This window comes from Drosophila subpulchrella, chromosome 3R, assembly GCF_014743375.2.
Source record: "Drosophila subpulchrella strain 33 F10 #4 breed RU33 chromosome 3R, RU_Dsub_v1.1 Primary Assembly, whole genome shotgun sequence".
Classification (NCBI taxonomy): domain Eukaryota; kingdom Metazoa; phylum Arthropoda; class Insecta; order Diptera; family Drosophilidae; genus Drosophila; species Drosophila subpulchrella.
The window spans coordinates 18,480,911-18,494,359 of record NC_050609.1 but is presented as its reverse complement, the minus strand read 5'-3'; the positions used below and the strand labels follow the sequence as shown (position 1 = coordinate 18,494,359).

General features: G+C 38.7%; 1 protein-coding gene across 15 annotated transcripts in view; it reads right to left on the bottom strand.

Annotated features, from left to right (window-relative positions):
* Window positions 1-13,449, bottom strand: part of LOC119562635 (tropomodulin) — a 53,597-nt gene that overhangs the window by 7,477 nt on the left and 32,671 nt on the right. The window contains exon 1 of one of the 15 annotated variants that reach the window (XM_037875891.1): window positions 11,057-11,353. The exons of 12 other annotated variants lie outside the window; for them this stretch is intronic. In XM_037875891.1, the coding sequence (XP_037731819.1) occupies window positions 11,057-11,062 (6 nt within the window). In that variant the 5' untranslated portion in view covers window positions 11,063-11,353. Of the gene's footprint in view, window positions 1-469; window positions 739-11,056; window positions 11,354-13,449 lie in introns of those variants that run through there. 2 more of the 15 variants (XM_037875889.1, XM_037875927.1) reach the window with 2 other exon arrangements.

Genomic DNA, 13,449 nt, shown 5'->3' with positions numbered 1-13,449 from the left:
CCTAAAATTTTCAAGACATCTAAAATAAGTTTTAAAGCTAAATATGTTTTTTAATACTATCTTTCTTGTCTTCATTTTCGAGTGTTCTTTCTTAAGTTAATACTATTTTTCTTGAAATAGTCAGAAGTCATTAATTATAGATTATTAAAATTAATCTTCCTGAAGTATAATTGCACTTTTTATGTATTAATGGCAGGCTTAGAGATCACAATGAAGTGCATTATAGTCTGGTTTTCCCAAGATAAATTTTCATGTGAGGATCAGCTAAGATTGCACCTTAATCGCAGGGCAATCTTCCCACGCTTTTGCTCTTCTTTTCCTTTGGTTAAATTGCATTGTTTTCACTTTTGCACTGTTCACTTTTCAGTTTCCCGCTTTTCCAAAGAGAGCGAAAGTTCACTTATGCTTTACAGGGGTTTACGAGGTCTAAATAATGGGGTTTTGAGGTACTTAAAGCTACTTTTCGCACGTTTTTATGCTTGAGACGGAGGCTCACTGGCGGCTGGGGGGCGCGGCGTTTGACCTTTGGCACCGGACGCAGCTTGATCTGCTGGAACTCGGCCACCGGCAGGGCACTCTCCATTCTAGTATTCTATCTATCTTCACAGTTCGGAGGTGCCAATCGATACGGATATTAGGAATACGGAATATGAAGCGCGCAATATGGCAAATCCAATTATGAATGCACCGAGGCGACTTGCAGCTTTCAGCTTGAAGAGCCGGAGACTCTGGCGACTTGGGACTGGGTCTGCGTTCCACCACCGACTGACTGGCAAGAGAGACCCGCCGAAAGACCAGACCACCGCACCACCAGACCACCGAATTAAGGCGAGACAACGGCAACCACATCGAAAGCAAAGCGAGAGTCGTGCAACATTTGCTTCGAGCCAACCCAAAGCCAAAAGACAGGCTGCAATCGCTCAGCCAGTCAGCCATCCAGTCACTCAGTCAGTTAGTCAGTGAGTCAGGCGTTCAGTTCGAGCCAAGTTAAATCGAGTCACTCAGCCAGTTGGCCCGAAGAGTTGCCAATGTAAATTAGGCACACAAAGAAAAACCGGGAGGGGAATTTAACTCTAAGATACTTCTTTGCATACGCGAATTTTTTAGGATGTAAGATACAAGGAAATGCGCGAATTCTTTAGGAAACAAAATACAAGGAAATTTTAAAGGAATATTTCTAACGTATTGCATTAGCTAAAACTAGTTGAACTGCCTTTTTAAAAAATTTTAAAGAAAAGAATTCTCCAACAGTAGTTACATTGTTATGACACCGCGAATTCTTCAGCTCGATTGAGTAAGTTTGAAAAATCTTTTTTGAAATCAATAAAGGCATATTTATTTGTATTCTCTGAATCCTATCAAATTTATTTCTCAGTGCAGAAGGCGGGGGACAGGGGCACTCAACTGTGGCATGACTTCTCCGCGGTGGTGTCTGCACTTAAACGACTTCTCGCTGGGAAACTGTTGTGCAACTCTGCCAGATTTCAAATAAATAAGTCAACAAATTGTGGCCCATAAACAAGCCGAGCGGAAGTCGTCGAAAAGCCACGAAATCGACATTAGACATGGAGGAAAATCAGCTAGTGATTTGCATAAGACAATTGTAAGAAAACAAGAAACTTGGAGGGCGGAATATGTGTTCTAGCTGAGCGTGACCGAAAAAAGGGGTATTTAGTATATAGTATTTAGTGCAGGCAAATCCAGAGTCAAGAGCCGATTGAAAACTGGTTTCCCCCGAGGGCAAAAGAGTGCCAAGGAACCGCGACGGACACTACAATGGCCATAAAACCGGGGCTTAAACTCCTCTTTGGCCGGCCGTTTACTTAGTGCTTTTAGCAGGGAACCGGTTTCGGCCACAATAGGTACAGCTAAGCTACCATACTATACCATCTCGACCAGCAAGTACTAGCAAAACAAACCCACAAATGGCCAAGATGACGCTCCCAGATATTATACGTGTATCTGATGGATACAGCTAAATGCTAAATGCCAGCCACTGACCCACTTCCGAGTGGAGCTCCTCGTTTTTATTTTTTGGTGGGGGCGATTATGTCAGCTTCTAACGCCTCAAGTTGGAGTCGATTGTTGACATTTCAATTGGGAACAGTGCAGAACAAACTCCCTCAATGACACAGCACAGCATATAAACTCGATTCGAATCCAAACCAATCGAAAAAGAAGGCCTCCGGAGGTGGAGCAACTGTAAACTGTGGAATCATAAAAAGTAATTGCAAAAATAATTGAGTTCACGGCACTCCGGAGACACTTCGAAACGCTAGAGCGCCGAGCAAATAAATTCTAGCCAAAACAAGAAATTAAGTTGTTATTTTGGGTAGTCGAAGTTCCGAGCACCCTTGTTCAAGTACAATTTATGATCTAGTCAAGCAGTATATATAAATCATTGTGATTTTATGAATTATGGGTAGTTTTGTATTTCAAGGTATTTGGTCAAGGGAAAACTTCTAAAAACGGCTAAATCTTTTTAAATGAATAGCACTCTTTTAGAATGGGAAGTTCTAATTCATGAAATCTTGGTTTTCAAAAACTAATAACTCTCAATTCTGAGACTGTAAAAGAGGAATCTTAATACGGTTTCTTATGAATCGGATTGTTGTAAGGTATTTTTTTATTATCGACTACGTTTTCCCGTATAAAAATAATAACTTTGTGATCCAATATTCTCCTTCTCAAAAAGAGTACCACATATGAGACCTGTTCTTGGATTCCGAAACGCAGCGCACCATGCAAATCCACACAGTGCGGTAAACAAGACGGGAACCAAAATGTATCTGTCAGATACTCGTCGTCAACACATTAAACATTAAAAACTGTTAACTGGCGTACATCTGTCAGTGTTTTGGGTTCGGAGAGCCAATTAGAAGTCGAGATCCCAGCTAAATGGAGTGGCAGGCTCATTAATTGCAACGGGCCTTTGCAACGGTAGTTCGAAATAAATCAACTCACTGGGTGAGCTCAACTCAGCAGATTCTCCGCCCACAGCCTGCAGCCTTCTGTCATCTCGACTTATGCAATTACAAAGCAAGTACTTGTCAAGAGTTAAGGTTGAATGAAAGGCCTCATTTAATGGGAAGCAGCTGCTTTGCTTTTAAAACGCTCTGAAGGTTCCGTCAAAAACAGCTTCAGATACACTTGAGCATTCTAAATGCATTTGTTGCAGCACAATGAGTTTTTCATTACAGCAAATAGACATAGGTAAGTCGCTTTAATAGGATTACGCTCGTTTTAATTAAGAAAACCATGTGCAATGTAAGCTTCTTTTAATAACTATGATTAACATGGTTAATACAAGAATTATACAGATTAGCAATCCTAAAGAAGGGTTTTTTTAATAAATGCATATATGCCAGTTTAAAATTTGAACCAATACAAGGTGAGTCATTTAGAAAATCAATAAGACTTCAACTCCAACAGAATTAAGAGAATGATGTCGCCATAAAATCTAAGATGAATTATTGACACTTCAAGATGTTCATGTCGTGTCACATTATTTTAAGATTTAATCTTCCAAAAAAGATTTGCTAAAATTCATATATCCAAATAAGGAAATGGATGTAATTTCTTTTATATGGGATTACGTTAAGCTTTAAAAATAGTAGCAATATGCAAATTAACAGCTTAAAATTACGAATTTATTAAAGCATATATTTCAGAATTTATGAAATGCGCTTCAAAAGTCTGTTTCAACAACTCGTGATACTTAATTACAGGCTACCCACTTCATAGTTAGCCACTATAAATGAAGAACTCTACACTAACAATAAAATACCGCTTAAACCCAGACCGAAACAGGAATAAATCCGGCTTAAGGCCAGTGAACAAATCCTCCTGGCCATGTGTGACCCACAAAAGAGAGCCCCTGAGCAGCGGGGCGATGTGAAACATGTTTTTCGGTGATTTGCACAAATGTATCTTGTATCTTGTATCTGGGAGTAGGTATCTCGTATCTTGCATCTGACGAATGGGCGGCGGTCGCTGAATGCGAAATCGGTCAAGGTGCTTAGGCGATTTAATTAAGCGGCAAACAACACAACAGCACAGTTTACCAGCAGCGACAAACGGCAATGGTCACGTTTACAGCGAAAAATTTCACATTGCCCGCGGAGCGGAAAAACTGTGGAAAATCAAACAGAAGTGCATGAAAAGTTGGTCTCGCACACGTCGCCACGTCCCTCCAAAGCAGGTAGGAAAATGAAAATGGACCCGGCTAATGACCAACAGCAAGAAACGCTGTGGAAATTCGCGTAGGAAGCGAGGGAAACGGCCAGGGAAATTGCAGTTCGCGAGTTTGGAGGAAATCGTAGCAGGAAATTTCGAGCAAGAAACGTTAATTACATTTGCGACCAGGCCGGCTCGCTTTTATGGCCATCCGAATCCGACAATTAGTCGCGTGGAAAACCAGAAACCGAAGGTGAAAAGATGCGTCCAATGAAAATGAGCGCTGCGTTTAGTGTCGAGTGAAAATGCGTATCTGGGGAAATTACCTGTTGCACCAGGGGAAAACAGAAAAAGCAGTTGCATTTTCTTATCTTATTATCTATTAAATTATGGCCATTAAAACGTTGTTGGTTTGTACAACCCAACTAATATATTAAATTATTTTTGATAACATTTATGCATGATATAAGTCTAAAATACACCGCTTGATCCTGTTTTCCCCTGTGTCAATCTGGGTACAATGCAATTTTCGCAGCCATTGATGGATTGCCAGCTTTGTAAGCCACATCACCTTCTACCCATACGTTTTATTCCTCTGTGGGGTGAAAAATGTTTTATTGCATTTTCCTGGAACTCCCCAAAGTGCCTGCATAAATGTGAAATATGCCCGGGCACTTCGGCAGCCTGGTAAGATGGAAAATAAGTTTTTGTGCTCCTAAGCCAATTCCCAGTGCCAGTCAATTGCATATTCAGTGAACACGAATATGCTTTTTATATGGCAATATTTTATGCAATTTGCATGCCAACAGCAGGCAGCTTACGAGGAGGAAAAAAGGTGGAGGTGCCCGTAGGTCGACCTCCTGAAAGTTGAGAACCCAGTTGGTCAGCTGGCGAAAGGGAATCCGCTTCTGGTCGAGCTTTAACTACGTACATATACATTCTGGTTCTGCCTTCAGTCAGGCGTTTCAACTGCTGAAAACTGAGACGTCGATAGTTCCGTCTCAATGCATTCGCATTTAAAACAAGTGAACTTTGGAACATTCAAGAGAATCGAATGTTTCACACTCTGGAATACCTAAGTATTTAAAAAGTGTATAACATTTTTGAATTCTTAAGGGACTGTTTTATGATTTTTATAGAGATATCTAGGTATTAGTCTTAAAGACAAATAAGATTGTTGTTTGTCCTATGGATAAATATGGTAACATCCTTTCTTAATGTGCATCTAAAATATATTCCCGAGTTTCTGTATTATATTAGAAATTCTTTAGTATAAGCATGTTAATCTAAAATAATTAAATTTAATTAAATCCAGTAAGTGATATAAATATTTTAATGATTGACTTCATTTAAAAATTCACCAGTACTATCATTACTTTTTTACGAAAACCGAGCATACCCCATTCCTTCCCATAGACAGGGTGTAGACCTCTGCCGCATCGTTGCAACCAGAAATCTCCGATATCAAAGCGGTTAGGGGGCAGCAAAGTAAGGAATCACTGGGGTGCTGGCAGAAACTGACAGTTGGCATGGCCATGGAAAACGTAGAAACCCCAGAAAACTTGGCTGCAGTGCAGAGGCAACTTTCCCGATCTGAACTGAATCCGCACATAATGCACAGATGTCGCTAAAAGTTGCATGGGAAGGGGGCCGGGCAAAAGTGAAATTTGAGCAGCAGACGCATTTAGACAAAATGAGAAACGTGCGTCGCATTCTCAGTTGGAGACTGAGCCCCAATCATCAATAAGATGCCCAAATAAGCCGGCCCAGAGAATCATAATAAATTATGGTCTTCAGTCTTCTCGAAAGTCCCCCTGAAGAGTACGCCAATTTATGTAGTTTACATTTGACTTTGCATTTCAAAAGTGCCTTTGCTCTGGGTCACGTTTCGGCAAATGTTTTTGTGCCCAGGAATGTTGTAAATAATAGGGAAATTTGGGGCGGGGTGATGTGAAAACTGTCATGGTGTCACAGTGCCAGTGAAAGTTAAGTGGTAGACAAATTTAGATGCAAATTAATTAAAAATTCATGTAAATTTTCCCCTTTTTATACCCTTGCAGAGGGTATAATGATTTCAGTCAGAAGTTTGCAACGCAGTGAAGGAGACGTTTCCGACCCCATAAAGTATATATATTCTTGATCAGCATCACTAGACGAGTCGATCTAGCCATGTCCGTCTGTCCGTCTGTCCGTCTGTCCGTCCGTCCGTCTGTCCGTCTGTCCGTCTGTCCGTCCGTTTCTACGCAAACTAGTCTCTCAGTTTTAAGGCTATCGGGCTGAAACTTTCCCAAAAGTCTTATATCTTTTGCAGGTAGTATATAAGTCGGAGCCAGCCGGATCGGACAACTATATCTTACAGCTCCCATAGGAATAATCGGAAAAAAATTTTTTATAAAATTATATCTTTGGTGTTTTTTGGCATATAACCTCCTAAGCTTGGAAAAAACATTTTTTAATTAGTATTGAATTTCGAATTAAATTTTATCGAAATCGGACGACTATATCATATAGCTGCCATAGGAACGATCGGAAAATTGTTGGAAAAATAATATGACACAAATTATAGCTTCGGTGTTTTTCAACATATAACCTCCAACGCTTGGAAATAACATTTTTTAATTAGTTCTGAACTTCGAATTTAATTTTATCAAAATCGGAAGACTATGTCATATAGCTGCCATAGTAACGATCGGAAAATTGGTAGAAAAATATTATGAAACAAATTATAGCTTCGGTGTTTTTTGACATATTATCTTATACTATTGGGAATATCATTTTTTGTGTTTTTAAATTTAATAATTATAGCTGCAAGGGTATATAAGCTTCGGCTTGCCGAAGCTAACTTCCTTTCTTGTTCCCACTCTTTCTGGGGTCTTTGACTCTGTGTATATACCCAACCGTAATCAGCATTTGTTTACACGCTCCCTGGGAATTGTTTAAACAATCGGTTGCAAGTGCAGCGAGTTCGCTGAACCCTGAATCAGAATTTCCACCATGAGGTAATTTTCCGGATTAGAAAAACAAACCGCAAAGTGTGGCAACAATAGCATGCAATCTTTGTCGCCAGAGAGCACGCGATTTCAGGGCGATTAAAAACGCCACCGCCATAAATTTCGACTTTTCAGTGGGCGTGGCAAGCAACAGTATTTATAAATGAAAAGCCAAGTCAGTTAGTCAGCGTGTGGTAAGCAGTGCCAAATTAAAATTGCTGATGAAATTTATAGCCTTACGTAAGCCACGAAATTCCCACACATGGCAGACTTTAACTATTCATAAGTCAGTTACGAGCGGCATTTGATTGTAATTTATCAGGTTAAGTAGTGCAATACACCTTAATATATGTCGGGATTTATTTTATGCTTGGTAGTCATGAGAAAATAATTTGAGTTGAGTTTTCATGGTTAAAATGGAAATTAAAAATGACTTACCAAGATTATTTCACTAGTGGCTTAGGGCTGCTTTCTAATCCACATGTTAAATTAAAAATAGGTTTTAAACCAGCGTTTGACAGGCAAAACAATGACATTTTGTCTTTTATTTGTGTTAAAAGGTTTAAGCGCGGAAAACGTATGGAAATATTTAGTCTCTTAAGATCTTTTGAGAACATAGATTTCCTGATGGAGTTCTTTACTTTGTGGTTTGAAAAAACCAGTCTTTTTATTACTCCTCTTCAAAGTTTCCCACATACATTACCACACTTTTTAGGGCCCTTTAAGCTCCCATATGAAGGCCATCCTTCAGATGGTCATCCACCTCCCGAATCGAACTCACCTGCAATTAAAAAGCGAGGAGAACAAAATGCATTATTAAGTGAAAGGGGAAAACTTTGGTCGTAAATAAAGAAGGCAATGTCAGATTTATGTATATTGTGAGCGAGATAAAATGGCAGCTGAAAACTTTCCCAGCAGACGTGTAACAATACAGGACAAAAATCGAGGAGAGCGGCAGAGGTAATTACATGAAAGCCACGCAGAGAAAATTATGTGAAGAGATTAAATTTGTAAGATAAATTGGAGTGGAGGGCAGGTCGTCGGCTTGTCAGTTGTGTCAGTCACTTCCCAGGGAATCATAACACATATATTTTGATGGGAGATCGGGGACTGGAGAGATACTCGCACAACAAGGGCGCATAAAATATAAAAAAGCGGTTGCGGTAATAAATGAAAATTATGCAAAGTTCCAGCCGGAATGATGAGGTAATGCCATCCAAGCCAGAAACGGTTAACGGAGCGTGTTATAAGGCCGGAGATTTAGGAGATTCTGGTCTCAGACTCCCGACTCCACACTCCAGACATCCTGTCTCAGATGAGTAAGTGGAAATTTATGAAAATGCGAATGCGAATGCCGGGGTAATAACTGTGGGCCGGTGGTCTTCGGTCTTCTGGCAGCTGCACTTCCACTTCCACGGAACTCTCAGAAGTTTTAAGCCGCCGGAAAACCCACAGCTTGTTTTTCCCCCTGTTAACAACCAAAATCTAAGTGGCCAACAACTTTTCCAAAAACTTTGCCTGACACTTTGCGGGGCTGGGCTGGGAATTTTTAAAAGCTTTAAACGATATTATCAACTTTTGCGCTCACCACTTCCATATATAATATATATCTATATAAATATAGCAACGATGGGTGCTAATTGAACAAAGCAGGTCGATTCCGCTTGGTTTATTTGTAATAAACCCCATTATTAGCAAAGCACTTATTTTCTATGCTCTAAAATCCAATCATGTCATGTGTTTTATGTGTCATCTTTCAGTCTTCTATTTATAAGCATACAGTAAGTCTCTTTATTGGCAAGTCCATTGTAAATATAAATTATTACTTGATAAGCGGTTTAGCATAAAAGCGGCTGCCCATTGTATCGATATAAGTAAACAAAGGGAAAGTTTATCAGGTGGACATTTATTGTCGATACTCGAATAAACTGATAATATTTTTGTTTTATGAATAAGTGTGTCATTATTGTTGACTCAAAACCCTTTATTATATGTGGCACTATAAAACTTCGAGTATTAATTTCATTTACTCAGACTTTTTTATTATAATTATCAGACATTTTGTGTTTCTGAATGACTCTTACTACGAATTTGTAATATATATTTTTTTTCAAGGAGCTATTTTTTGAGAGCCTACATTGTAAAGTATTTATTAAGAAATAAATTATAAATGTTTTCCAATCGGTAAATGGTTAGAGGAGGATGTTTTTAATATCAGAATTAACATTTAATCCCAATACCCCTTTTACACTGCTGACTCGCACTGTAGATAAGCACTTTGTTGTGGATTCTCGGTGGGCAAACAAGTTTAATCTTTTTTGCGCTTTTGCGGCTACTGATGGTTTCGTCTTTCGTCAATTTTCATGTGTTTGGCGTCAATTAAACGACGGAAATGAGCAATTTTATGTTGGCCGACTTTGCTGTTTCAGTACTTTTTGAACTCGTGCCCCTATTCCGTGGATGGGAAAAGCTTTTCATGTCTGCTTTGATGGCTGTCCATCCGTCCACGAAAAGTAAACGCCAAAGCGGAGGAAAGGCGATTAATTACTCAGCTCAGCGATGTTAAATGCGCTTTTGACGCCCCCGCGGACTTACTTCCGGTTCTATATATAGCATGGTATGGTAAACGGAAGAAGGTGGAAGGGTTCCGAAGGAGGCAGCTCGGTTTAATTGGGGGCAAATGAGAAGTGGGATTATCCCAAGCGTTTAGGTAAGGGGCCGGCGTTCAAAAGGAGAACTTAATTAGGAAAATCACAAATTTACACGCCGACCACGCAAAATTAACCCCACCTATGTAAAGTAATCCCTTGGATTATAAGCCACATTTTGCAAATTAAGCATCAGTTTAACTTGAGGTTTAAGTAAAAGATGGCTTAAGTAGCAGCTTTGTGTTAGTTGAAGTGATTTTTAAGTAGTTAAAGATGTAATAACTTATAAGAAATTATGTTTTTAGAAAGGAACCTTTCGGAAAAATATAATTAGTAAAAAAAACAGGGCTTATTACAATTATTACTTTAGATTTGTACACTATTTTATGTTTTGGTAAATTCAACATCAGTTAGTCACCACAACATTCGCCTTTCATCTAACTAAAGATTAAGGTAAGAAGATAAGATAGAATTTTGGCTACCTGATACCCAAATAGAAACCATCCACGGTTCGGTATAATATTTTAGAAAACAGTTTCTGATGAGTTATAGAAAAAATACATTATAATAGAGTTATTAGATCAATTTAAAAAAAAAAGTATACAGAACATAAGAATTGAAATATAGAATTCTAGTACCTGGCCTTATGGATGGTTAATCGAAATCCCAACCGAGGGAACTAAATTCTGGAAAGGCGGATGGTCGATATCTATAACGTCATTGCGGGGGAATGAGTAACTCGATATGGGCGATAAGGTCTCGACATAGCGGTAAACGAATATAAACAGCTGTTTCAGCGCGATAAGGAATTTAGTCCGATATTATATAAAAATGCAAAACATGCCAAAATTGAGACACAAAACAAAAGGCAGGAAAAGAAAGCGATGACATAATAAGAGCTATTAAATCTGTGAATTAATTAAAGGGAGGGGAATCAATAATTAAGGGGGGTTCGGGGCGAAAAGGGGTGGAAGTTTAATGTGAAAACATATAAATATTTGATGACGAAGAGTTTCTCTCTCTTAAGAGAGCGCAAACTCCAGAACCCAAGAGAGAGAGAGAGGGAGAGATAAAACTGACGTAATCGTTCGGCGGAGAGGGAAAGAGAGAGCAAGACTCGAAGCAAACAAAAAATAAATTAATGAAATGAAATCATTCAAGGCAAACAACCCCACAAGAAAAAAACATCAATGAAAAACAATTTAAACACTTGAGCGCAACAACAATTGCTACACTACTAACCTCCATTGTTGTTGTTTTTGTGGCTTTTGTTTGAGCGTTTTGTTCACCGTTAGCTGCCTTTCTTGTTGTTGTTATTGCACTGTTTTTGGCTTTTTGACACGCACTAGAATTTTTGTTGCCTTTGATTTTTCTTTTGGGCGTGACACACGGAAAACCGTTAGAAAACCACCTTTACTGACTGAAACCCGCGTGTTTTTCGAACTTTTCTTGTCTCACGGATCGCAGCAACAATTTGCAGCCAGCGCAATTGTTTAATTGTTAATTCTTTAATAGTTAAGTGCCAACTGCGGAGCAACTTTATTTTATTTTGGGTGTATTTTCAAAAGTGACCGTTGCGAGTAGCGGCAAAATAACTGTCGGAAGGTGCGGGATGGCATTCTGCAGTTATTGCAGTACGGTCATACTTCAAACCGCGCTCAGCAGTGTGACCGCAGATTTCAAATTATTTTAAAATTAAAAAAAATTAGAATTATAATTTAACTTTAAGAAATGTTTAGTTTAGCTAAAACATTAGCTTTACATGGTGAAAAACAATTTATTGTTTTGATTGTAAGCTCTGGGCTCTTCCTTTCAAAAGAGAGAAGAGAAATTAAAATTTGGAGTTTACAGTTTGAGAGCCACTTCTTTTTAGAGAACTCCAACATTATACAACTACTAGTAGTTCTAAAATAGTTTCCTAAATTATCGAATAAACTTAACACCTTTTACAATATCATTGCAAAAATATAACATTTTACAAATCAAGTTGATTGTGCTCATTCTTATAGAAATGTAACGTTTTTCTAACAATAGGTATATTTTTTTTAAATGAATACAAAATAATTAGTTTAGTTGAAACAAAGTAAAACCCAGTCTTAAAAATTCACAAGCATTTTTTTTTGGGGGTTTTTCGCCAATTAATGAAAATAATAATTACAATTTATAGACTTCAGTAAAATCTAGGCCGCAAAATAGACCATTACCTGCACCAGAAGCATACCCAATTTCAGTTAAACCTACATAAAATGACAAATTTTCCATACGGGTAATTTTTATGGGCACAACATAAAATTAAAATTTACCAGAATGCACGCTATAAATCAAGCGCACGGTCCCAAGAATACAGATGCGGCCTTTTTCCGCCCTGCATATCATTTTCATTCTCGTTTCATTTTATCAACTTTTCTTGTGTAATTTTTGAGCGAATTGCGTTAAATTAATTAGGGTGGTGGGGAAAGGGGGGTTCAAAGAGGGGTCAAAGGGCGAGGGAAAAACTTTCGCGGTATTTCCATAAACAACAATAACAGAAGATGCTGCATAGGGCGGCAGTGGGTTAACTACACGGGGAAAATAAAAAAGTTGCTAAAATAAAAATATTAATAAAATGTATTGCGTATGTAATCCCAAATGAATTTTTAAATATTTTGAGTTCGAATTTTTAAAAAAAATTAATACTCCTATGACACTTTTTTTAAGCATACATCATAATGGAAACCCCGAAATCGAAAATATTTTTCAACACATATCAATACAATTTTTCTGCAGTGTAGGCTGGTTCAGGGGGCGTGGCAGCGAGGCCAAAACGTGATGAGCAGACAAATAGAAGACGTCATAAAAATGCCATTGTAAGTAGTTGAGCTTTCTGTTTTTTTGGCTTTTGTTGGCATTGTGACAGGGGGTTTTCGCTGCTAGTTGTTGTTGCTGATATCCTTGCGGGCTGTTATCCTTATTGCCGTTGTTGTTGTTGTTGCTACCCCTGTTGGTGTGGCAAATCGACAAAAGGCACGCAAAGGAGGCAGAAACTCATTTCACTTGTGTCGAAAAGATAAATGCGAAGCGCTTAAAAAAGCAATTACCGCATAAATTGCGCTGGCATACACCCCCCCTTCCGCACAGTGCAGCCCCACCCACTGGGGAACCCCCTCTTAAATTACAGCCCCCCACCCTTTTGCTTTTTGTGCACAGGATGCGGCGCATAAAACTTGCTACAAAAGACAGTCCTTCCTTGGCGGCTTTCTCACAAAACAAATGTTGCCAACACGCGAAAAACATGCAAAATGCATTGGGAAGCACAGGGGCGGGCAGGGGGATCCACCGAGGGGGGTCCGGCTTAATTGAAAAATCAATAGTGTGCCACCCCCTCTCGAAAACACCCGCTCACTAAACTCGCGTAAATCAAGTTAAAAATCGCAGCAATCAAAGCACCTGAAGCGCAATAAAAACTCATTAAAATGAGCCCTCAACGTGCACTGGGAGAAAGTGGAGATACTCAATGGATTTAAAAATATTAATTGGAATTTTAATATTATTGAAAATGTTGGAGATTCTTGTTAAAGAAGTTTATATTTTAAATGTTATATAAAAATATTTAGAGTACAACTGAAAGTTTTAAAAGTTTTTGAGTTTGAAAGTTC